Raw genomic sequence first — 27,279 nt, forward strand, 5'->3', positions numbered from 1 at the left:
GATCATCACAGCTTGGTGGGGTGGCCTGTGCCACATTTCGGGTTCTCCCTGAACCCCCTGTTTGCAGCAGCACTTGGTCACAGTTTCTTGTCTTTGGGCTACTGTCATATCACTTCCTCCAGTAACTACTGTTTTCAGGAAGGGCCATGTTATTGTCTATGGTCATTTTTGATATAAGGCAGCCCTCTGGGTAGCTCCCAGAAGACAAGATCCCTTTAATTAACTTTCTGTGAACAACGAGACCCAAGATTTGTTCCTAAGTCAGATGGGTGCCTCAAACCTGGAGACTTGGGGTCTCCATGCATTGACAGATCTGGTAGGTGGGTATCTGTTGGTACCGCACAGTGACCCAGCCCTGGGGCAATGCCTTCTAGCTCCACAGCAACTGCACACAATGATTTCACATCAATAAAAGAAAATCTTATTTTGGCTGCCACATAATACATTGTATAGATTGACACAGTTGGACTTAGTTGAGTTCAGACCTGATATCTGTCAAAAAAGTTGGGTGTTAAATGAAAGGGATTCCCAAAAGGATGCAACATGTTACCTCTGAAGTTATGACTCTGATGAGTTCCCCATCCAGCACCTGAAAGGAATTATTGGAAACAGAATGGAAAACAGAACCGAAAATATCAATGTGCCTCTGTGGAAATCCAGGATTTGCTCCCATCTAGCATCCTGATGGAGACACCTTCCCCTCAGGAGGAACATGGTCCTACTGGAAGAGAGAGAGAAGACATGGATGGTGAGAGATATGAGGGCTCCTCAGATTGGATAGACCCATGTGGACTATGAAGGTGGAGGAGGACTGGCAACTCATTAAGGCATAGGAATGAGTGGGCAATTGATGAAATGGACGTTCAGTGCCAGCAGAGAAGCGCTTGCTTGCACTGCACAGAATTAAATTGCCCCAGAGCACAGGGGAGCCCAAAAGAATAAATTCACAGAGGAGGATGTTGGGTGCCTTCCCAGGGAGAAAGACCTGCCAAGGGCTGTTGGACACTGATAAAACATTTGGCTCAGAAAGTTCCTGAACTCCAAATTGTTGGAGCAGGGGTGGGGTTTCCAGGGAAAATACCACTCCCAATTTGCATTTTTATTCTACTCTTTCCTTTCCCAGCTGAGGGCCATACCAGAAACGTGGTGTTGGGAGATCTTCATCCTTGCCCTGGCTGTGAAGCCAGTCTCAGCCCCAGAGGATCTGCCTAGTCCTGTGGGAAAGGAGTCTCTGCATCTTTCGAAATTCAGAGTTATCCAAAGTCGATCTCTAAACTGTAGGGTTTTTTTTAAGGAAATTTTTCATCTTCAGATTAAAACTGCTATTAAAAATAATACCAAATGCTAACAAGAAGTGCCTGTTGACCTCTGTTTGTATCTCAGAGGGGAATGATTTTAATCTGAAGTAAGAGTATATTTGGACATGTTTACAGTATCTGTGATGCCAGAGATTAATATGAGAGTGATGAGACAGTCAAGGAGGAGAAAGCTGTGGGAGAGCAGCAACAAGTGAGGGAGAAAAGAAGGGGGAACTGTCAACATGGTATGAGCACAGTGAAATGTCTTGAAGCTCTGGAAATCACAGGGCACATGAAATAAGGTAAGAGAAACTTGAAACAGAAACAGAAGGACTAGGGGGATTGTACAAGAAAATCTACAGTTTTGATATACTTGTTTACATTCCTGTGAAACTGAAGTAACTCCATGACAGTCAAGGGAGCAGCTCTGGTGAGGATGTTGGTGGCTTTTGACCTGCTAGGACCACTTGGGGATAAAGTGTGCAGCTCTGGGCCAGGCTTTGTATCTTCCCTGGGGTGACAGAGAGAAAGAGTTCCTCATCCAGTGTGCTGGCAGACAGGAAACCAAAGGTTGGAACAGTGGGAAGAAACCTATACCTGCGGCCCAGGGCTGGGATTGCTGTCAAAAAGCTAGAGAAGTTGCCCACAACAGTTCAGTGCTGTGGGTAATTACAGCAGTCCTCTGAAGCCTTCAAAAGCCCATTGTGTTTTTTGCCATTTCTTCAGCTGCAAAGTGGAAATGTTTCCACACTTGTGAGTGATATGCTTTGGGAAAAGTGAACAAAATGTGGCAGTTTTGAAGTGAAAAAGCCAACCGTGAGTGAAGACATCTTGGTGCTAATCTTGAGTACTGGCACTTGGTGCCTGCCCAAGAAAACTTCCGGGCATCAGACTGAGCTGAGCACCATGTTCCTCTCACTGGCTGCTGCTGTGGCTTGTCTGAAAGCCACTGGGATTAATACTGCTAGAATATATGGTTCGTTTACCTATTTTTATTGACCCATGAATATATCTACGGTATAATTTATTGTAATGTTAGTAGCTCAGTCCTGTGATGTTTGCTATAGAAAATTTTCACTTTAAGCCAGTGGGACATTTTGCTAGGGTGAGGAGTGCAGGCCTGGCCTCTGCTTTGCCTTTTTTCTTTTCCATTGCAACACAATTAACCTTTTCATTAGAAGAGCTCTGGTCCAAATAAGCAAACTTCTCAATGTGTATTACTGAGCCGTTTCAAGCTGTCTCTTGCTTTGGAACAAAACATCTTTGTTCCAGCCATGCATGACATTTGAAGACCTATTTATACAATGTGTCAGCTCCATTTGTTTTCTTCATCCTGATATTTTCCTCTGTATTTTTGGTTAACTATCCAGATTGCAAGGAGCAAGACTGCTGCTGATTTCCTCCTGCACTGTTCTAGACAGAGGCACTGGCTGCCTTTGGCCTTTCTCCCCTTTTGCGGGCAGAGGTGAAACGACTCAAGATCAAACACAGTTTTGCCTACTTCACCCTCTCTGTGCTGAGACCACCACCACCAGACAGCTGTGGGATGGAGCACATGGAGAGCTTGCAGAAGGACCCGGTAGTATTACAGTTTCTCTCTTGATGCCCTGCCTGTGGGTGATACTGCCTGTGAGATGGACACAGCTGCAGTCCCTTCTGCTGGAAGAGACCCTCTGAGGGCCAGATTTCCAAGTTGCATCACTAAATATGCCCTCCTGCAAAATACCTGCTTTTTCCTTAGGCATTCATAATTTGTCCCAAGTCTCTAATCAGCCCTTCTTGTCCGACAGCATAATGCTAACTGATGAAACAAAACCCAATGTTATATATAAAAAACAAAAAATCTTTGTCAAGATGTCAAGTAATAAAACTTAACATCCTGCTGATTTTAGAATTGAGTAAGTGTGAATAATTACAGGATTTGGTCCATCCTCTCCCTTACAAATAATTTACCTAACTTGGGACACATCTTCCAGAAGGGGCCCAGGGTAGTGCTGTCCCTGCTTCTCAAGCAGAAACCTAATGCCTGTCCCAGTGTTGGCACTACCTAGTGAAAAATGAAGGTTTAAGCCCTTTTTGAAATCTTTTATGCAACCTGCCAGCTGAAGGTTTCAAGTTGCTTTAACGCATGCAGGATGCCAGAGAAATAGTGCCAGTCTTGCTTTAACCAGAAAATGAAGCTGAAGGTGCCAGCCCAGATGTGGTGAGCCTGGTGTTGCAATGGCAAAACCCCATCTGCTCTCTCCAGTATTATCTTCACCAGGAAGGTTGGGGAAGGAAACAGCTCCTTGCAAGCAGAACTGCTCCTGTCAGCTATTATGTGGCCCACTGAAAGCCTTTGATAAGGCCAAGCAAGACTTCAGCAATGGCCTTGTGCTTCCCCATCCACATAAGAGGAGACAGAAGGTTTGGGCTATAAGATCAGAGATTGATCTTCAGAGCATCTCACGGTTGTGTTTTACATAAGACACCCCCCTCCAGCTCTCGGGAAAGTGCTCTGCTGAACGTGAAGCTGCAGGTCATTTTCATGCCAAACACTTAATATGTGCCATATTCAACCAGACTGCAGTCAGCAGCCTTTGTGCATGGTGGATGGGCTTCTGATGCAAGGAGCAGAGGCGGTGGCATGCGAGAAGGAATGCCTTCAATACCGTGTGCTTCAAAGGCAGTGCTTGCAAGCTTTGCTTTGTGTTCCAGGGGCTGGCCTAGAGCTGTGTGCATGGCCTCGCTCGGCACAAATGAAGCCAAGGCATCCATATGCTGTACATTACGAGAAAGAGTGTTTGATCTTCTGCTCACTGCTCAGATGCTCCCTCTTCCTCTCTGTAGCAGTTTCGAGGAGTACAGAGCCTGGTGTCAAAACCTATAAGTCTGCATGCATTTATAGGCTCTGTGATGGTAACTGCAGCACTTAACACAAAACAGTTGAGAAAAAGTTGTTGGCCACAGCCACAAAACCTGCCCTCATGTTTTCCATGATGGTGGTGGAAAAGAAAATTCCTCAAGTTGTATTTTCCTATTTGAAGTCGAAGGGAAAAGGACTGCCAAAGGAGATGGAATCTAGTCCAACTGATTTAATGCCTGGGTTAACAAAGCAAAATGCAAATCCCCTCCAAGTGGAATTGTGGCCATGTATAGCCAAGGCCATCAAGAAGCCACTGCAGACCCGGATGGGCAAGGGGCTATTTGGGCAACAAAACTTCAAGCCTGCCACTGGGTTGATTACTGTGTCACTGATTACCATGCATTTTCGAGTCATTTATTGCAATGGCCCATTAATACTATGTTCTGCTAAGAAGCTGCAGACATCTCTGATCCACATTAAAGACACTGGTAAAATAGGGGAGGAAAGCTCCATTGCATAGAGGACTTGCTGGCTCTTCAGCATTGTCCCATGTGGGTTGAGAACCTGGCAATACTGTAAATTGGAAGTGGTACAGTGGGAAAGAAGCACAAGCAACAACCAGGTAACAATAGAAATGAGTTTTATTTTGTAAAAAGTTATAAAATGAATATTGTACAAAAATAAAGTCTGTAGAGAACTTTGGTTGTTTAACATAAATGACTGAGACATAAATCGCAGGTGAAGTAAAAAACTCCAGAGAAGCATGCTCCTGTCTTCAGTAAGGTCTAAAAAATAAAAAAAAAATCACAAACTTTACCCTTTTGTATTCTGAACAAAGTGATTTGTTCAGTTATATCCCCTTTAAGCTGCACAGAAAATGCTTTGGGGCAAGTTTTCAGCAACTGGGGCAAGTGAAAGCATACCGCTGAGCGCTGCCGCTGGTCAACTACCCAGAAGCACAGCTGACCCTCAGCTTAGCAGGCTTTTACTGCCCCAAAAATGCAGGGTTTTTGCATTTTTGCTGGTGGTGGTATCAGCTGTACCACCCCTGCCCCGTGTGGAGGGTAAGAATGGACCCTGTGGGTGGGCTCTGGGACTGCCCTTCATCCGCATGGGAAAGCAACAGAGGTTGGGGCTGAATAATATTTCATACACCTGGTACATCTTTCTATGCCTGTTCTGGACTTTTTTGACTTCTACACCCTTCTTCTGTGGCACCCCAAGGGACTCAGAGCAAAATGAGAATGAAGAGCCATTGCATGCATGAGATAAAAGGTTGGACCATTGTGTTTTGGGTTTTGGTAGAGATTTTTTTTCTTCCTGTTGTTTTTGTGGGAGTTGATGCTTCACTGGTTGTCAGGTATGTCTAGTGACCTGCACTGCTGCTCCTTCGGGAGAAAAGTCTCCAGAACGACAGCTTGCATTAATGGTCAGGTATGAACGCCTCTGCTTTACAACCTCCCTCATCCTAAGGAAACTCAGACTGTTCTGCTGCATGGGTACAATCCTGTAAGGTTTCAGCAAATTATACATAACACTTTGGTTATTTAACACAGTTGTTTACCTGCAGGCTATATTAAATCCAGGGCTAACTATTAAGAGGGGTTTAACCTCTTCTATATGGAAATACTGAAGGAGAAGCTTAAATAAATATAACAAGAAATTATAAGGCTAAATGTGATTATTTTCCATTTGTCAATAGTTATATGAGGTCAGTTGGCAAAAAGTGTGAGAAAAATATGTGGCTACACTTAAAATATAACTAGAATTAGTTTTTCTAACAAATCACTGATGTTGAGCCAAGTCCTGTGACCCTCACTCATTCAGAGCCATTGCTGTTCCTGCACATGTATGAGTGCAGTAATTTTCAAAAGTAGTGGTGAACAGGAGGAAGGGCTGCAGGCTTCGGCACTACATTTTGTGATGTAATCAGGATTTTGTTTAAAAGAAAAAAAAAAGGTAAAGTAAGTGATTTTTTGCATTCAAGTTAACACTTTCAATCAAAAGTATGGACCGTTGTTCCCAACTTCATTGTCTCTCTGTATCTTCCAAGCACCATCTACTTTGGCACCTTCAAAAAGAAACTTTAATAAATAAGGAAAGGAGACTCATTACTGAACTATAATAAATAACAATAACTTAATCTCAATAAATATCTTCTGTATACTTATGTCTCTGAACGGATGCATTGCATCAAGTAGTCTCTGCTCACTCACAATGACCAAATAGAAATGTAGTTACGCAAGTGATGTTAGTCCTCTGTAAACCTAAAGAAACACGTTTTGTGTAGAACCGGGCTTGTTATTTCTCCTACTATACTAGGAAGAAGTGCTTAAAAACTCAACTTGTTTTCACAGGTAGCAGAAGAATGAAATCCTACGCTTGTTTTGAAGAAACATGAGCTGGAGATAACCAAACTTAAACAGGAAGTGGAACTGGTTTGCTTCATGTTAATACTGGCCCTAGAGAACTTGAGCCTGGGAATTTTGATATTTGCCCGTTATCATCTTAACTATGAGGTTAATCTTATTATAGCTTAGAAGTTGTCCTAAGTGTTTAGCAACCGCCCTTCAATGAGCAGTAACACAATGTCTTTCAGTAAAGCTGAGGGCACATGGGATGAGTAAGGTACTCCTAAGCTACTTCTCATCTAGGGTTCCTGGCACAGATGGTATAACTACAACACAGCATGGTATGGCAGGGTTGTGTTTTTAAGCACATTCCTCATGGATCTGAGTCTCACTGACGGTGGACTGTGTCAGATGGGAAAGAGAGCGTGCACACCGTCCAGTCATCGGCATCTCCACCTGAGCTTTTATCTACTTTCCCATAGGATGTCAAAAGCCTCCATCCTCCTATGCCGCCTTCCTCCCAGCCCCTGGGCTCTCATGACCCCTTGTTCTGCATTCTTGGTCCTCTCTTCTCCGTTCTGAGCAGACGCTTCCCCAGGAACCTTGGTCCCTCTCTTTGCATCGTGGCAGGAATGCAAAACTGGCGCTGCCTCTGGCGTGCAGCTGTCAGACGCATCCACACCTTTTTGCGGAATGTTTTTTCAGTATGTGGTAAACCAGGTTATCATCCAAAAAGGATAGATCATCATCAAAGGCTGTGGGTCTGCAACAAGCTTGCCTCACTTTGTCAGTGACTAGTTTTTTCTTTCTGGTTAAGTTTTTTAAAATTTTGTCATAGGTGGTCTCAGCTGCATCACAAGATCCACTGCAATACCGGAAAATTAGCTCTTCTTTGGTTTCATATCCCAAATCCAAGTCAGTCACATTTAAATGTATTTCTGTTAAGACGCATCCTCGATTTTTGCCCTTTTGACTCCTCCTTCCCTTTTTGCTGGAATTCTCTATGTTTGTGGCTGCATTTTGTCGGTTTCTCTCCCGCCTAGAAAAAATCGGAGTCTGTTTATCTGGTGACCTCCTCAGTCTTTTAATGGTGGCTTGAATAAAGTCCACTACCTCATCAAACTGATCTGGGTAATCCTCTGGCATATTAGCTGTTTGGGAAAGATAGAAAAAAGCTTTGTCACACATCAGGTGTCATTAAGTTTGTCCATTCATGGCTCAAAAGCATTAGACACATGCAAGCTGCTCTGCCCATCACTTCAGTGCATGTGCCCAGGACCCTCAGAAATCAGGGAGAATTTGAAATGGTTTAGATCAGCATGGAAACTGATTTGGGGAAAAATAAATGAGATATATATGTATCTCTGTAGGTGTCTGCTGATGCCTGGTAGCACTCCAGCACATCTTTCAATATTGCATAAACCCTGTCAAAATCAAGGAAAGGAAAAGCATGTCATGATACAAATATTAGTTAATGGGTGGAGGAAGCTACTATAGAAAGGTTACACCAGTTCCTCCCAGCAAAGCAGCAAAAGGATGAGGCTTCTTTAAAGCAGTTTTGTGATTATAATTATTAATTGTTGTCTTTTCACACCAACAACGGTTAGTACTGCCAAAGCCACCTATCGATAAGGTTTTTGGGCATGACAGAAAGACGAATTTCCTGGGGTACCAGGATGAGCTATCCTTCCTGGCTGAATGCCCGCCTTTTTACTGCTTCTAAGGGATAATTAGTATTATCAGAGCTTTTGAAAAATTTCTCATGGAAGTATTTTGTATCACAAGATGCTGATTAGACAGAATAGAAATAGGTCAGAAGTATTATGTTAATTTTCAAGGGAAATATCAACACATTTTTTATGAAGTTCACATACCTATTTCGTTTTTCACTTGATATATGCTCTACCAGTGATGAACTATTCAAGTAAATCAAATGTTGAAGTCAACGAAATGTTTTGATACTAGCAGAATGAACCTCTACAATAATGGTGAAATTGAACGTGTTCTGAAACGTTCTCAGATTTCAGCTTTTCAGCATGATTTGGAAAAAAAAAATATTTTGAAATCTTTAAACTTCCCATGGACTAAATCCCTCAGTGTGATCTGCTTTAGTGAATTCAATGATTTAATGGAGGGTCAGGCTGTCAGAAGCCTGTGTGGTGTCCTTATGTTGTATTATTAATGATTGTCTCTTAAACACATAAACTACACTGCAGTATTGACTTTTTTTTTTTCTCATTCATTGTGCCAAAAACCAAGACTTGAGAACTCACTTCCTTTGCAGTAAGACCTAAGAGGATGATTCTTTCTCTACTTAACTTCTAAGTGCCCACCCACATAACAGACCAGTGTTGCGCACCTGGCCCTGCATGTATGGGAGCTCCATCTCCAGAAGGACTCCTACAAATCTCCCAGGAACTGCAAATATTGGGAAAGGCAATACCCAAAGCATTGCACCTGGCCAGGGGGTTGGTACATCCACTGAGCCATAAAGGCTCTCAGCCGGTCAGGTGCTGAGATAGGAACAGCTCCTTAGGCAAAGGCTCAGCGCCACATTTCCCTAATGAGCACTGCAACAGCCAGGAACCCTGGTGGGAGACCAGGCAGCGCATGTATCCAGCCCACACATGGTGGCATGGACTCTGTTAACAGAGGAGAGGAAAACACTGCCTAGCAAAGGTGCACCTTCACATCCTCAGCAGAAGCACCAAATACAAAGGAGATGCAGGCAGAAGGATCTTAACTCTGTTAGTGCAAAAACCTGTTGAAACACAGTGCATCTGCATGTAAGCAGGGACACGGACCCCTCCCCAAAGCAGCCACATCCTAGAGGCTCGCCTCCATGACAAAACAGTGATGGATCAGAAGCATACGGTTTTTCATCGATAGCTCCAGTAAAACAGTATAGACTGGGAAAAGAGTAATGAAGACAGGCAATCTTGTACCTTCTCATAATGAGAGTGGCACATGGGAAGCAGGATCCTATAAACTGCAGAGTTTGGGACTGGGAAAAGTGAATTACACTTTTTTTTACAAATATGCATGCTAAAGGCAACAATCTCACAGACCATTGACTGTGAAAAGACATGAAGGAGGGATGGCTGCTATCTATACAGCTATATGGGACCCGAACAAGGCAGGACCCTGCACCAAGCCCCATATTCCTGTGACACCAATGGTAAGTTCACCCTTCTTGCACTCCTCCATCATTACCTCTGTAGCAGGTACCCAAATACCCACTATGAGCCATACCTACTGGAGAGGGGTAGCTTGGATAGGTGTCTATTGGATGCACCACCCAGCTCTGTTGCAGGGCAGGCTGGTCTGCCTACCCATATGAATACTGCCCTACTGAGCAAGGTCCAGGTCAAGGTGATGGGTGGACTGCATTCCTTAAAAGCAAGAAGGGGTAGACACCTTGCTATAGACTCAGTCAAGCAAGATAACTCACGTGAAGTACAAGTTTGGCTCTGTCATGGATACAGATGGAGAGGGGTTTGGCAGGAGGCATTCATTGCTGTGGGACTAGGTGGTTTCTAGGTTTCTTGCACAGAAACTATGTTTCTTAGCTTATAACCCAGTAAGGGATGTGGCCCTGAGGCGATGGTTCTAGCTGTGCCATTCTCCACTCTCACCTTCAAATTACCCCTCTCATTCTACTGTGAATACCCCAGCTCACACATCTGTCACACACTCCTGGCTCAACCCTTGTAGCAACAGTATGACACAATGAGATGTTGGCTATGGACAGTGAAATACAACCATCAGGGAAGCATACTAGGGCTTAATGAAATTCATGCAATGGTCAATTATCATGAAGTGGACAGAAGACTGTTACAAGGAAACCCAACCTATACATGGACATTCTTGTCTGCAACCTTCAGCCTCATACTTATCCCAAGCCTGGTACACTGCCAGTGCAGCCAGGGGAGTAAGTGTCCCCCACTTAAGAAGGGAGAAACAAAACTGTGTATTACCTGAAGAGATAACTACCCAAGTAGGCACACAATTTTTAAACTGCTGGCAATTCAGGTGCAAAAGTATCACCTACCCCTGTGACAGTGCTATACGCAGGAGTCTACTGTGGTTAAATATTAATCGACAGTTATAGGATTCAAGCACTGTGCTGCACAAGCCAATCCATGTATGCCCTGGAGGGTAGATAAAGAGGAATCATAGAATCATTGAATCATAGAATCATTCAGGCTGGAAAAGACCCTTGGGATCATCGAGTCCAACCATCAGCCCTACTCCACAAAGTTCTCCCCTACACCATATCCCCCAACATCTCATCTAAACACCCCTTAAATACATCCAGGGATGGTGACTACACCACCTCCCTGGGCAGCCTATTCCACTGTCTGACCACCCTTTCTGTGAAAAATTTTTTCCTAATGTCCAGTCTGAACCTCCCCTGTTGGAGTTTAAAGCCATTCCCTCTTTTTCTGTCACTAATCACCTGTGAGAAGAGACCAGCACAAACCTCTCTACAATGTCCTTTCAGGTAGGTGTAGAGAGTGATGAGGTCTCCCCTCAGCCTTCTCTTCCTCAAACTAAACACTCCCAGCTCCTTCAATCGCTCCTCATAGGATTTGTTCTCCAGGCCCTTCACCAGCTTCGTTGCCCTCCTCTGTACTCGCTCCAGCACCTGGATGTCTCTCTTGTATTGAGGTGCCCAGAACTGGACACAATACTCCAGGTGTGGCCTCACCAGTGCAGAGTACAGGGGGACTATCACCTCCCTACTTCTGCTGGTCACACTATTTCTAATACATGCCAGGATGCTGTTGGCTTTCTTGGCCACCTGTGCACACTGCTGGCTCATGTTCAGCTGCTTGTCAATTAGAACCCCCAGATCCTTCTCTTCCACACAGCTCTCCAGCCACACCTCCCCAAGCCTGTAGCGATGCAAGGGGTTGTTGTGGCCCAAGTGCAGGACCTGGCACCTGGCCTTGTGGAAGCTCATCCCGTTAATGTTGGCCCACCGATCCAATCTATCCAAGTCTCTCTGTAGAGCCTCCCTATCTTCATGCAGATCGACACTCCTGCTTAACTTGGTGTCATCTGCGAACTTACTGATGATACACTCTATGTCCTTATCAAGATCATCAATAAAGATGTTGAACAGAAATGGTCCCAACACCGAGCCCTGAGGAACACCACTTGTGACCAGTCGCCAGCTGGATTTAGCTCCATTGACCACCACTCTCTGGGACCGTCCATCCAGCCAGTGCTTGACCCAGCAGACCGTTCGCTCATCCAGGCCATGAGCAGCCAGTTTTAATATGAGAATTCTACGGGGAACTGTGTCGAATGCTTTTCAAAAATCCAGGTAGATAATATCGACAGCTTTTCCCTCGTCCAGTAGTCGGGTCATTTTGTCATAGAAGGAGATCAGGTTTGTCAGGCAGGACCTGCCTTTCATAAACCCATGCTGACTAGGCCTGATCCCCTGGTTGTCTATTATATGACTTTTAATGGCCCTCAAGATGACCTGCTCCATGACCTTCCCTGGCACCGAGGTCAGAGGAGGAAAGGTCCATGTTGTGGACTGTGTCCCTGCTTGGAGCCCATGCTGACATCTATCCTGGTTCATGCGTGATCACTACCCCAACTGCACCAAGGGAGCTAATGTTGCTGAGAGCCTTCTGCGCTGTGAGTGGCCTATGATACTTAAGGTGGAGGAAAGACACAATAGAAGAGCCCTATGCAACGCTCCTAACACAGGTATGGGGTGTCAACACTGCAGAAGGTAGAAGCAGTAGGGCAAAAAGTAGATCAAGTAATCAAGCCAACAGTGTATCCAACTAGAGGAGCCCTACCTACACACATGGACTTGCTACAACCAGAAAATGGGGTATTAGCAGCATGACTGATCCTGCTGATCTCACTGGGTCTCTAACACTAACCATGCATGAAGCACTCCAAGCTGTAACCTGGGATGAGGTATGTGTGGCCGATATGTCTAATGGAGCAGGGATCCCTGCTCAGCTCATTCCCTATTGCAACATCAGGCCATTTGGGAGACCCGCTGGGAGGGATGCCAGCACTATGAGTATGATGAATGCCAATTTTCTCTTTCCAGGGTGGACTTTCCCTTCAGCCCAGGGGATTGGAAAATATACCAAGCAGATATCCAAATCTATCGAGAGGACCCTTGTAGTAATCTCCACTATTCGGAGATTACATCACTGGAAGAGACTAGGCACATGGGTGATATTATGAAACCTGTGGGAACAGTGGGCACAGAGTCCCCCTTGAAAAAATGTACTGGACCTACTGACCCTGGTCTGTGTCTGTCCACCTACAAACACACACGCTGTTATGTGGCTATGTGGGTACACCACATTAACACAATGGCAGCTGCATTATTGGGCTACTCAGTGAGTCCTTGTAAGTTGCTGTAAACAACAACAGCCTCTGACTGTGGAGCCCGAAACTAGTCATGATCAATGCAATGATGCTCTTTTTGGCACCTTCCGACTGAACTGCAAATGTATCCCAAGTTTGCTTCCATAACTAGCACTGTTCAAGGCACACCTCCAGTCCCCCCCATCAGCCAGCCTCTGGCTGGTACAACCCTGAATATTATACCATCCCACAAAGCCACATTTCAACACACTCGGTGGCATGGGCGTGTGCGCTCAGTACTGCATCAAGTGCAGCTGGACCCAGCAACCACTGAACCATGGGCCCAAGCAATGGGGCTCATACCGATCCGATGTGAATCTGTGATTCTGTGATGTGGCTTGGTGCTATTCTTCTGCTGCTTAATGAAGCATAGTCATCAGCATGACTACAGTCACTAGGAGTGGCTCATAGGGGTTTGAAGGAAACCTTGACAGCCAGGAGTAAAGTGAGAGCTGACTTAGCAGCCTATGCCAAGGTGCCAGTCATGACTCAGTAGTGATATTCTCTGTCCAATGCATGGGTGCAAAGCCTGAGAGCCCGAAACAAAATGCTGTAGAAAGCTGCTGAAATAGGACCCTGAGCAACCAAGTGGAAATGCCAGCATTAACACCAGGTGTGACGGGCTGAAACAAGGCACTAGAGGTAAGTGCTAAGGAAGCTACCACCAGACATCATACATGAATAAGCAATAACCATTGATCAAGGACTAAAGACTGCAAAAGATGAATGGACAGAAGGGAAGGTGGGGAAGAATGACAGCAGGACCACCCCATCCTGATGGGCACTTGGTGGATGTGCTCCAGGGATGCCAAGACCTCTCTGCACCACAGCCAGCATGTCCCAAGCAGTTTTTTGGTCTCTGCACTGTGGTAAGTGCTGCTGGGGGCGAAGTGGGTGCTGAGCTGAGCTGCATGGCCAAGGAATACCACCAGACTCACAAAGGGCTGCCTTGGCATAGAGTGCTGGTTTGTAACCTGAAAAAAGTCACTTGATTGAGTGGTACTTAGTTATCCCTCTGTCTCCAACACTGTTTAGAAAATGTTTATAGTCTCAGAATAAACATCAACAGCCCAGCAGCTTGCTTCTCTAATACTGCATGGACTGCACTGATTTGACAGAGCTTTCTGTGGAGATTTCACACCCTGGGAGAAGCACATAATATTATCCCTTCCTGTAACATACAGAGTTTGCATGTGTGTATATGTGTGCTGTATTTACACATACACACATACAAATGTATCTAATTATACACACATACTTTTTTCAAAACAAACTGGTTTACTGACAACACTTGCCTTCTGGTGGAAAAGCTGAGAGAACAAACACATGACAGATGCCTGTCATACTGTACAAACTGCCAGCAGAAAATGCTCAGATACTATGGCAATAAAAGCAGTAAAGAGCTCTGAGCAGTCGTCTCTGGTCCCAGGCTCCAGGGTGTGAAGGAATTAGAATTTAAAAATCCAAAGCCACCTAGGATAGGACAGGATGGGATGAGGTGGGATGCGATGGCCCACAACAGCATGTGCTCAAAATAGGTTTGCAAATGTTGGCTCACACATGTGATGCACCTCAAAGCAGATGTTTCCTGAGGGAAAGGACTGTAAGTCCTGGAAATGTAAAATCCTCCCTCATCCTGGGCCCTCTATGTATCTCATTCACAGTGTGGGAAAAAGGCTGAGAGACCCCACTGGGGCAGTGTGACAGGCTGAGCCCCACCATCTAGACATGAACAGTCACAAGACTGGCACAAAGTCATGAGGTTTCGTTTGGGTTTTATGTCATGTTTCTGAAAGCTGTCTTCTGACCATCCAACTCCCTGGGGAAACCCCTTGAAGGCAGTCTGCATGTGGGCACGTGCGCGCGTTTTTGCGCCGCCTCCGCAGCACCCCGCCGGCAGGAGCGTGGAGCAGGCAGTGCTGCCTGCGGGACCTGTGGCCAGCATGTGTGTCCTGCTCCCGCTCACCTTGTGCTCCTGCAGCTCCCTTCCATGTGCCCTCTTTCAGTGCCATGCCAAGGATGTGAACACCCAGGCAGAAACAAGCAGAGACTTTTCCTCTTGTGGCAACCAGAGCATGAATCTGCTTTCTAGTGCTGGAGTATCAACAGCGGGGGGAATGGATGGCAGCCCATGTGCCCGTCTGCCTCTGGGCACCTTCTGTCTCCCATGTCCTGCTGAACCAGGGCTCTTGATCTGTCAGGAGTTTTTCACATGACCAGAAAATTAATAAAAAAGCAAGGAGAAAAGAATGAGACACCACAGGACTGGTGCACATGGGAATCTATAAGAGTGACCAGGCTGGGGGCAGAGTTGGTGAACACCAAATGTCCAGAACTCCAGGAGTCAAACAAGAAATGAGACTCATTTAAAATACTAATTAAAAAATCAAGAATATCCACATCTTCTGCTTGCTGTTTGCAAGCTGTTCGCTTGCTTTCTGAACCTTAGGGCACCCTCAGATCATAGTTTTGATCCAATCGCTCAGTTAGGAATGTCTCTCTTGAATGCAAACTGAAATTCTTGCCTCACTGCTGCTCTCTGGAACCTGAAGTTTTGACCTGCCCGTCCCTGAGCATAGTCCCTGTCTCCTGGGCACTACAAGAGCTGGCAGCGCGTACGGGTGCAGGATCCTGCAGCCGAATACCCATGGTGCTCCCCACCAGCCTCTTCAGAAAGCCACCCTGGAGCTCTGCTTTGGGCATGCAGGGAAACGTGCCTTCCTCCAGGCATCTTCCCCACTGCAACCCCCTGCACCAAGCCTGCCTTTGCATTTCCAGTTAATTAGAGACACCGTGTGCCAGCAGGACCAGGATCTGATCCCTGCACTTTTCAGAAGAATAAATTATACAGTGTTCAGACAGACTTCTACATAAAATAGGTCTAAATGACTATCCAAATCAAACTCATCACATTCTCAAGAAAACAGCCTCCACTAAAGAAAAATGGACGATTTATTTCTGTCTGTTCAAAAGTGATCATTGTTAAACTACTCCTTTGATTTCACTAGCAACAGACCTATCTTAAAGCCAAATAGTCCCCCGCAGCGGCAGTAACCCAGCATGGTAGAACAAGAAACCCTCAGTTTGTACCTGACCACAAATTGATTTCAGTGGGAACAGATGGATCTTCAGCTTTTGAGAAAAAAATCCAGTTACTCATTGTGGTGCCTGGTTATGGATTTAAAAGGCTAACTACAGTCTCTTCTGACCATGCTGTCTATAATGGTTTACAAGAAAAGCTTACATTCTATTAATTGCAAAATACTAATTTATATTAGTGGGGTTTTCCTTGAAACTGAAACTTTTTGTACTTTATCGAATAGTGTCTCATACGCATCTCAGGAAAATGTAATCACATCACTGTAGCGTCATTTGGTATTTTTGCATATCCTGAGTTACTGCGATGTAATAGGAGTCACATAAGGTATACCAAAAATGCTAAAATTAGGCTTTTGTTTTACACTGTAGAGGTTTTATGCATGCATTTGTGGCAGTGTATAGCTGCTACATCAAAATGTCAGGCCAAACATTTGATAAAATTACCAGGATATTTCACTTAAGCACAGCTATCTTTCAATTAGAGAAGTTCAAACAGCAGCATTCAGACTTTAGATTAAAGTATGTTTTAAATTCAAGGGAGTTAATCCAGCTCATTACAATGGTAAGCATTATTTAGAAATTAAGATCCAGATCTGTGTTAGGATCAAATAGCCCTTTTAAAAAACAGGTCTGGTACTTTAATCTGGGCCCTACATAACTAAAATATTTTAATTTCCTTTCTTACCTCGTTATTTTTTAAGTTTCCTCTGAAGTTATACACATAAAAATGTTTCTTCTTAGATCATTTGCTAGTGGGAAATAGCCAATTAATATGCCTCTAACAGTGACTGCAACAAATCATCCTCATTTTTGTTGTTGCTTATGAAGATTACTCTGGTATACCATTTATTCATTAATTATTTTTGTATTTAGCTCCTTTGCAGTAGTGTTTTGAGGTACTTATTACAGCGGACATGCCCCGACCAAACACAGAATCCCTCCATCTCACACCACAAAGATGTACTTTAGTAGACCCTCGGAGTAACCTGTTTGTGGAAGCGTGACCTTGGTGAGGTTAAAATTACTAATGTGGTGATCATTATGCTTTGTAAAAAAGCACCAACTGTGGTGGGGATAAAGTATTTATTTTATTGAAAATGAACTATTTTTCATGAAAAACAAAGCCTATCGTGCAGGCATCAAAGCAAAGGCAGGTGTTAAAACCAGTTATGCTGAAAGGTTTTCAGGATTTAAACAATTAAAATATCACCTCTCTGAGGTATAACTTTGCTTTCATGCCTTGCATGAAAATTCATGGGGCTAAAAGTGAAATGGAAACCCATCCGTTGTGTCCATTAGGAAATAGAGCATCAAACACACCAGGGTCAGCTCATCTTTAAATGTTTAACACAGTTCTGGTTCACTACCTCACTCCCTGCCTCACCAGCTCCCAGGACATGCTGTGTCCTTGCCCCCGACTCAGACAGCCCTTAGAAATGGAGCCTCTCATCAGTGTCACTTGTCTCTCATCAAAGTAAAGTGCTCAGTAACCTGGAGGATGACTCTAGGGCCACGCATACCAGTCAGGTATGATAAGACAGCACTGGAGAAAGGCACAGGGTTCACCTTTCTGGTGTGTTTACTCCTGATGGGGCAGCCAAGTTTGTGTTTGTAGCTCACTAGCTAACCTTGCTGCTTCCCATGTGTTGGTCAGAACGGCAAATCTGCAGAGGACTTTGTATTTTCACACTGCCATGCTTGGCAGTGCCTCCCCTCACATCCTTTGCATTCTTTCTCACAGGTATGAAATGCTGGTTCCCACCAGAAGAAGGAAGGGGAGAAACAACAGGACCATGATAATTTCTGCCAGCTGGGGGAACTCCCTGAGAGCAGGGGGAAACAGCAAGGTCAGATGAACTGGGTGAAGTAAAGGAAGCTGCCTTGCAAGCTGACCTGTCCATGAGAATTTCTTGGTTCTTCATCTGGTCCGGGCGGGGTTGTTCACAAGATCCTGTCCAACTCTGGGCAGGCACCTGGGGCTGGGCCCCTCTTCTGGCCTCTCTGGGGTGGGCAAAGGAGTGTCTCACCTGGCAGTCAAGCAGCAAAGGAGCAGCAGGAGGATGTGGCCTTGCCTCTGATACAGAGCTTTGAAAATCCATCTTTGAGGCACTGAGGAGCAGACAGCTTTTCAGCGGTTGCTCTTGAGGTGTTGTGACAGTTCCTGCAGCAGCTGCGAGGAGCCCATCTGCACTAGGGCCTTATTGTACAGGGCTGTGTGGGCACTCGAGCACCCACGAGGCAGACTCTGCATCTGAAGAAGTTACGATATAAAGAGTGTAAAAGGGGAAAAAAGAAGAAGTGGCAGTGCCCTGCCTGAAGCCAGAGCTGGAGCAGGAGCCAAACCTGTGCAAGGCACATACTGGCCTGTTGTCTCTTCACTAAGGCCTCGTATCCATCCAAATCCATACAATGCTGAGTAACTATCCAGCTTCCCAGTAAAAACCTGGGTTTATGCTTAATATTTTGTTCTGTCCCAACCCTCTGAGAGCCTCAAATGAGAATGTATGAGTGGGACCCAAAACCTGTGACCAGTATTAGCAAGAATGCGTGCAGCCAGCTAACAGGCACAGCACTGAGACTTTAATGGACGCAATACAGATACAGTGGAGGAAATACAATGTTGGTAATAAAAAGAAATTATCTTTAGCATCCCTGGTGCAGAAGTGATCCAGCTCAGCCCTCATACAACATCAGTAAAACTCGACATAGGTCACCCAGCCCCACTTTAGTGCCAGCTCACTGAATAGGAACAGCATTCCTAAATATGTAACAGCAACTGTTCCTGGGCCCCCTGTGCTCTTACACTGCAGCTCCTGTTGGGTTTTAGGGGTGTTCCCAAGGAACAAACACAGGCAGCAAAGCAGCAGGAAGGGACCCTACCCCAGTCTCTTCCCTGGGGGCAGTAAAGCAGAGCCAGCCAGGCAAAACCATGGCTGATGCTCCTCGGGTGGCAATCTCTGCTGCTATCAGATTTTGATCTGACCTATAAATAATACGTGTTCTTCCACTGTTGCCTTTCACTACTTGTATTTCAATGTGCTTACAATAGGAATTATATGAAAAGTTTTAATATTACCATTTGGAAAACATTATTGTAATAATCAGTCCCTGGCTGTAGGGCAGGTGCTACCTACTCTGCTGCAGGTCTCATGTGGGATGCATGGGCCATGGGCTGCCAGACAGCACTGGTGTGTGCTCAGAAGAGCGAACTCCTTCCCAGCCACTACGCTGGATCTACACCTCCCTGTCAGAAATTGAGTAATAGCTGTTTTTGCCAAAGAAATCTTGCATGCTTAGGATGGGAGCAGAGGTAGTCCAGATGTTTGTAAGTATCTTGTTAGTTAAAGAGGATATGACCAGCTTATTGCTAAAAATGTGGCCACCTGAGAAGTTTTGGCATACTGCTGTAACAATGTCTGGCCCCGATGCAGGAAAACAAGTATTTTGATTTCAGTGTTTCCTTCTTTTGAAGACTATTCCTATTCAATAATCATTAAAGCATTTGTACAAGTCTCACTGACTTCAAAGAAATGCACCTGCAGGTTTCAGTTTAAGTGCTGTACCAATACATACAGCCTAAATATCTGCTAAGTCATACAATGTGGCTTTATCCCTTAAAAAGAATGTTGATGTTTGAAATGTCTCACATAATTAAATTTCCGTCCTTGATTTTAAAAACAGACGTACTCTAATGTATATTTTATGTCTTAATGCTTTGTTTGTACCTGTCTCAAATAAATCTTCTTGATTCTATTTCCTTTTTTCACTGTAATCAGGGCTGGATTTCCAAGAAACATTGAAATCTTTCCTTTGGTTCCCCTTACCAAATATTACTTCATCAAAAACTACAGCTGGTTTTGTCAAAAATGACCATTCTGCAGTGTCAACCACTCTACCAGCACTAATGTGGCAGTGGCCTACTTAGATGTCCGATGATCCTGAACATGGTTATGCTGCAATATTTAGTATTCCTCATTTATTGCTTGTGATTAACTTATTATCTCAGAAGCATAAGAATCCACAACAAGTGTAGTTATGTGGGGTTTGGCCTGTGCACTGTAAGTTTTAAGTTGCAGTTGCTTGATAGTGTGCTTGGGGAATGAAGACTGCATATTTGCACTAGATGTTGATCCCTGATCATCTGCAGTTGTGGGGGATGGAACCCGATGACCCCAATGGCTTCTCTCAGCCTCTGTAACTTCAAGTATTTTAAACCTGCTTTATGGAGTCCTAATCAGGAACAGTGCAATTTCCAAAGACATTACAACCTATCAATCTGAGGATCCTCCTCTAGTGGACAAATAATGCCTCCCCTATCAATTCAACAGTGACTACACAGCTGAACTCTTCAGCCTTTCAAGAAGGGTTTTGCAGTCTGTCATCTGCAGACCCTGAACACAAGGATTTCTAAAATAATTTGAAGAGGCGTATGAAAGGTGACCAAGAAAAGCATGGTCAGATATGTTATCTAGAAACCCACACCTGCAAAACATCTAAAAGGATCCACATTTCCACTGGGAAATTGCTGAGGTCCCTAAATCGAAAAGCAGCAAAAACATAAAACTTTAAACAAAGGCTAATGAGAATAAAACCGTATTCTCTTGCATTTTGGTCCCTTCCTCCTTAAGCCCCAGAATACCCTTCACAGGAGTATATTCAGTATTTACACCTGAGACTGCAGAAAAATCAGCTTCTAGGGCTACATGCATCTGCATTTAACAAGAACTGTCCTGGTCTTTTTCTAGAATTGTGCCCGTGAATGGGCAAACTCAAATGCTTTGAATTTCTAAACGCCTAAATAACCTGGGTGTGCCGTTATATATGCTGGCCCAGGGACACAGGCACACTTGGTCTGACACTGTCTGGATGCAGTGGCTATACTGGATACACACAGATCAAATGACACAGTGTGGCACCTGCTCGGTGTGGCAGACACCTCTCCCATGCTTTGGATTTACTGTGCATGGGCAGGTTACCTCTGTAGCTTCTGGGAGTCTTAGACTAAAGCGCCTATGCCACACTGTAGGTATGCTGAACAGGAAATCCTGGACAAAAACATGAGAGTTCTGGTTCCTAACACTGAATGTGCCTAATATTGTACAGAAGGAAATGCATTCAGTTTGAAATATAATTTAATACTGGTTTTGCCTTAAAGAGACCTATAATATCACTGTTTATTCTAGATACTTTCCGTATTGGTTGGTAATGTTGCAGCTAAATACAGTAACTTAACATGAAATACCCCTTAGCAGGGGTATGAAGAATTTTTAACAGAGGTATAACTTACACATACCACGGTGTGTTACAGCACAACAAACATACCAAAGGAACTCCACCAACAAATGACCATCCAGTGGCCGTAGAGCAACTCAGACATTTTAACGCAAAAACCCACCTTTTCCTCCTATTAGGAGGGAAAAGTCCATGGTGAAATTTTTCATTTAATTCTACATGCTTACCACTAGTTCTTACTAAAGATGCTGACTTGATGAAGACACGATATATCATATCCTGGATCTTAGGATACTCCAGTCCTCACATACATGTTGATTATGGCCATACAGCAGCAAGCAGTTACAAAATGTATTCACTGGGAAATGCATGTAAGTCAAACCACGTGTTTGGCTCCCTCTGCACTGTCATGCTTCTGAAGTTGCTGACTTAGTATTTAGTTTATAATAATTCAGTTTGTATTTGCTCTGTTCGAAGTTGCTGTTTAAGCTAATTGTGTCCTTCTCCCAGCAGACTGTAGCATGAAGGAAACAAAGAAAGGGTTTTCTAACCTTACAAACTCTACAGCTACTCTTGTGTGGAATAAGCTATCCCATGGACACTGATGCCTAAAACACCTATGAACACCGGATTCATCTCAAATGCACTGCATTTATGGGGGCTACTCTCACTCCAGCCTCCAGTCCACTAAAAAATGCAGAAGACTGCAATTGCCAACACTCTCTGCCATCTCTAATTACTGCCCTGAACAGCAAAGGTCAGCACATTACACCTGATCAGCCCAGGAGGTTAGGACCTTGTCTGTAGGCTGGAACGAAGGAAGGTTTCGAGCCAGTCTGAAAGGGATGGGGTGACAGCAGGTGACCTCAGAGCACTCTTTGTAGAGAAAGCAATCCCAAGCAATGAGAATACAAAAAGGTTTCAAGGGCCTGGGAAAACAGATCTGTGCTCCAGCAAGGTGTTTGGCCTGCCTTTAGGAGCAGGACTTGATCTCGCAACTCTCCCAACCCCTGCTGCAGGCACTGTAGGAGACCCAAACTCTCCGGAGTAAGAACCCTGGAGCGCAACTGCTACTCCCCAGCCCAGCCTGCATGGGGGGATCACTCTGGAGGAGAGCAGTGCACCCCTCTTTGAATGCACACAGAACCCACACACTCCCTACACTGATAAGTCAACGTGGGCAATGACAGTGCTCCCACCACTTTGTGAGCTGCGCCCTGCAAAGGCCCTCAGCTAAGCAGCTGACCAATGGTATCCACAGAGATATTAATACACAGCGGGTCCACCAGCAGGTGAGCTGGGGAGCTGCAAGCACGCCTGCATGCTCATGGCACATTGCCTCCTGCTTGTAAGAGAAACCTCGAAGAGGAGAAGGAAGTCTACATGGTGTAGATGTGACGACTCCTGTGTAAATCGCTGTGTATCTTTGTGCTGAAGGGTGTGTGCCACCAAATGGCAAGCAGAGAGTAACAAGTATGTCAAAGACACTGACAGCGGTAAATCGGACAAAGTGCTGCTGCGGTGGGAAGGCAGCAATGTGCCTGGGCAGGATCAGCCTTATGGGCTCTGTGTTTGCAGACTGTTCTCCAGACAGCACACACGTTTAAATCAACTAAAAACGTGGATCAAAGTATTTCACTGCTTTCTTACAGCCATCCTTCTGCAGGTCTCCCCTGACTCATCTGACTTGTAGCGGAGTGGAGTTTCTGACTTTTGGGCATGAACATAAACTGCTGCCATACAAAGACCACAGGAACTCCAAGGCTTTTCCCCTATTTCTGTTGTGAAGAACAGCACTGCTTACTTTCCCTTTGCAGCGAGGCCCATCTACTTGTGATCTGCAGGGTTCAGAGATTGAGATCAAACTATCAGCCTTTTCTCAAACGACTATCCTGGGCAATAACCAGGGACCCAGCTCTGCTTGGCAAAGCCTACATTTGTACCCTGGAAATAAAGACATCTGGAACAGGCTGTCTCTTGATACTACCAGAGCTCAGGTAAAACACAGGTTGTCTTTCTTCTCACTTCTTGTTCACCCAATCCACAGGAAAAACAGAGGCAACAATGAGAAGTTTTGGACACTAGGAACAGACAAGACCGCTGCTGCTGCCTGTCCCCTCAAGCTTCTGTGGAGGAAACAGCTCACCCGGACCGTATTCCCAGAAGTAAGTTTCAAGATAAAAGCAGGCATCATACAAATACTATCACCCTGGGAAGATGGAGCACTAATGTTCTCCCACTCTGTAGCTCCTGCTAGAGCTACAAACTGACTGGTGCTGCTTTACCCTAATGCTCTTCTTGCCACTGGCACTGCAGCAAGCCTGTGCAGAGGGGACCAGCACAGTGGCCTGAAAAGCTGATCACTGCCTTTCATAGGACAGTACCTATCCTGCCACATGGCTTGTCATGGAGAAGATCACCGCATGCGATGGCAGGCTGGAGCCCTGTGACGAAGCACTTCTGGCCAACCTCCTGCATGGAGGAGCTGAAAGGACATCAGAGGGGCTGCTGGTCTGCGAGCAGCAGGAGCCTGGGCTGGGATGGGCAGAGGAGGCAGCCTAGGCAAGATTCCAGCAGGGGGGAAATACAAGCAAGAAAAGGAAAGAGAGAAGACTAAATGGGAAAGGGCACAGATGTGTGTGCGGAAGAGGAGATGGGTGTTGGGGAGGGGACGAAAGTGGAGTCACGGCACACGATTCCCTGCTTTGCGCCTCCACGCTGCATTAGCCCGGCTGGTCCCAGAGAAACCAGAGCGGGGCTGCCCATGGCTGGAACTGCGGCAGGCGCAGGGAAAGGACATGCCTCCACATATGGAGATAAAAATGAATCCCAATTACTGGATACTGTCTGCATCCTGCAATGAGCTAAACAGAGAGGGCTAGGCAAGGGCAAATGGAGCAACCTCCAAGCTGTGTCTGTGCCTTTGCTAAGTGAACATCTCACAGTTCATGTGAGTATTTTGCGACTTCTTACTGAGTCATATTAACTCTGACTTTAAAAAGCCACCAGAGTTAGTGTAACATTCACATACCACTGTGAAAATCTTGTATCTGCTATTGTAGAAGACCTATTATTAGCGAGGCATTATTATTATCTGTCATTGGATTGTAAGCTGTCTTACTGTGAGCTGGTTCATGTGGATTGCTCTGCATCAAGCTCCTAACCCTGCCACCGCTACTCTTCTGTAAATTTCCATGCAGACACACTAATTTTGGGATCAGGATCCAAAGGAGGATTTAATGAAACTCAGCAGCACTCCAGGATGTGTACAGTGCCTCCCACATGAAGTCCCATCTCCATCAGGACTTGCGCCCACTACAGACAGCGAATAATTGCATTGGCAGGTCTGAGCAGGGAGAGGAGGTTGAAGTGGTGGGGAAGTAGTTTCAGTGCCTGCAGTGGGAGGTGTATGTACCTGACACACCTCCTGGCTCCTCTGCATACAACTACCTTTCCCATCTCCCCTGCTTCTTCAACCAAAGGGACCTTACGACTGCCAGGAAGGTACGGCTGGTGGTGGGGGGAAGGGGGGGCATTGCCGCTGCAATTGCCAACCCCAAGCTTTGGAGGGTGACTTGGCTGGGAGCTGCTAGAGCCAGACCAGAGCCAGCGACCATGCCTGGGGGACAAGTGAGGGCAGAAAGTGGGGGGGTCCTTTCCTCACCCTGATGCCTGAGCAAAGGGGAACGCATTAGCAAGACAGACAGCAGTGGCTACAAAGGGGAATGTTTCTTACAGTCACTGTGCACAGCATAGGGAGGCAGCAGGCTGATGGGGGAGAGATCATCTTCAGGCCCCTCTACCACTGAAGGGGGCCCCTCGGGAGGCGTCTTACCGGTGGGCAGGGGCGAGGTGGAGACCGTGTTGAGCAGCACCACACAGACAGCCACAACATCCCATAACTTCATCTTAGATCTCCTTCCAACACGGGCCCCTGGCAGAGAGGAGAGGCAGGGTTAGCCCCCAGCAGCTGCGCTCCCCCAGTCCTGCCACCTCCCTGCCACCCCTGAGACAAAGCTGAGCAGCCTCACACCCCCGATCAGCCTCCCACCCCCATTGCCTACCCAGAGTGAGGGAAGGGGGCTCTCCCCAGCGAGAGGTGTGGGAGAGGGCGGTGCACGATGGTCTCCAGCCCCTCTACGCCCAAGTGAGCTGCTCTGGGGGATGCAGGCAGGCAGGTCCCAGGAGCCTGCACCCAGGGATGTGGGAGTGTGACCGTGTCCCTGTGCTGGCAGCCAGGTCACCTTGTGCTTCTCCTCCTCCAGCACCCGGGTGGTGACAGGGCACCTGTCCCTGGGATGGGCCAGGGCAGACCGGGCTGATCTGGGGTGCAGGGCTGAACAGATTTGTTGTGCTACAGGCAAACCTTCCTTTCCCTTTCCCTCTCTTCTCCTTCCCCTCTCCTCTTCTCTTTCCCTTTTTCTCTTTCCTTTTCCGTTTCTTCTTTTTTCTCCCTCCTTCCCCTTTCCTGTCCTCTCTTTTCCTCTTTTTCATTTTTCTCTCCTTTTCTCTTTCCTTTCCTCTTCACTTCCCACCTTTCCTTTTCCCACCATCTTCCTTTCTGCCTTCCTTTCCCCTTTCCCTTTATCTTTTCCTTTTCCACCTCTCTTCCCATCTCCCTTTCCCCTTGTTTCAATATTTCCTTTCTCCTTCCCTTTTTTCTTTCCCCTTTCCTCTGTTTTCACCTCCCCTTCACGTTCCTCTCCCTTTCCCTCCCCTTTCCTTCTCGTTTTTCTCCTTCCTGTTTCCCTCTCCTCCTCCGTTTTTCCTTTTCTTTCTCTTCCTATTCCTCGTCCCCCTTCTCCTTTCCCTTCTCTTCTCTCCTGTCCCTTCTCTTCCCCCTCGCCCTTCCCTCTCCCCGTTCCTCCTCGCCTCCTCGCTCCCCGGTCGGAGCCAGACACGGCACGCACCCGATGCCCGCCGCCCGGCGATGACAGCTGCCCCCAGACCGCTTCGGCCCGGCCCGGCCGCCGGCACAGGGCTCGGTCCGGCCCGGGGGGACCCGCGGCGGGGCTGGGGGCGCGGCTGCCGACCGGGGCCCTCCGCCTTCGCACCTCGCCGGGGCCGGGGGGCTGCGGGCGGCTCCGTGCCCGGCCCTGTGCCCCCGCGGAGGGGAGGGTGCCCGCCCCGGCCCCCGCCTCGCCCTCACCTCGGAGCTGGTCTCGCCGGACCCGAGACGGACATCAACGCCGGGGAGCCGAGCGGCCGGACGGGCGCTGCATGTGGGCCGGGTCGGGGTCCGACCGCCAGGACCCTCTGTGCGCGGGGAGGGGGGGGGGCAAGGTCGCAAGTCTGGATGGAGGCCGAGGGCAGCCGCCAGCAGAAGCGCCGGCGGCCTCCCCCGCCGCCGCCGCAGGTGCTGTGGCCGCGGCTGGAGCGGCGCCGCGGGGGTCTCTGCCCGCTCCGGCCCCGGAGCCGCTCAGCAGCGGCGGGAGCGGCCCGAGCCGCGGGGAGCGCCGCCTGGCAGCGGGAGCTGGCGCTGGGTGCTGCTCTTGGGACCCTGCCTGGAAACCTGAGAAAGACACTCCATCAACAACTGCGGGGAGTCAGATGAAGACATCAGGGCTCCTGTAACGCCAGCTGGTCCAGCACCGCGGGGAGCCGCGCACCGCTCGGACACGCACGCAACGGCGGGAAGGGAAAAAAAAAAAAAAAGAAAAAAAAAAAGAAAAAAACCACCACAGCTGAGGAGGGGAGGAAAAAATAAAAATTTAAAAAAAAAAAAAAAAAATCAAACCACCCCCCTCAGCCTGCTAGGAGAATCAAGAGGCCGGCGCTGGGATTTGTAGAGCTGGTGGCGGCAGCAGCAGCGAGGCTTCCTCCTCCAGATCGGGGGGTCCCGTCGCGGCGAAAGCTTAGATCCAAGCCGGGAGCGTGGCGGGAGGCCGGGCCGGTGCCGGGGAGCGCCCGCTCCGGCTGCCCCGGCTGGGCCTGCCCGGCTCCCCGGGCGCCGGCGGGGCTGGGCGGGCGGGGTCGCGGGGCTGGGCGAGGCGCGGGGGGCGCCGCACCCGCGGGCAGAGGGGAGCGCGGAGCCGGACGCGCG

At 47.0% G+C, this 27,279-nt stretch overlaps 1 protein-coding gene across 1 annotated transcript; it reads right to left on the reverse strand.

Annotated features, from left to right (window-relative positions):
- Positions 1 to 4,766: 4,766 nt before the first annotated feature.
- Positions 4,767 to 27,279, reverse strand: GDNF (glial cell derived neurotrophic factor). The gene is made up of 3 exons (XM_074855682.1): positions 26,386 to 27,279; positions 24,973 to 25,170; positions 4,767 to 7,645 (listed from the first exon to the last, which is right to left on the reverse strand). The coding sequence occupies exons 2-3, from the start codon at positions 25,142 to 25,144 to the stop codon at positions 7,161 to 7,163; spliced, it is 657 nt and encodes a 218-aa protein (XP_074711783.1). The 5' UTR covers positions 25,145 to 25,170; positions 26,386 to 27,279; the 3' UTR covers positions 4,767 to 7,160.

Source organism: Strix uralensis, chromosome Z, assembly GCF_047716275.1.
Source record: "Strix uralensis isolate ZFMK-TIS-50842 chromosome Z, bStrUra1, whole genome shotgun sequence".
In the NCBI taxonomy this organism is placed as follows: domain Eukaryota; kingdom Metazoa; phylum Chordata; class Aves; order Strigiformes; family Strigidae; genus Strix; species Strix uralensis.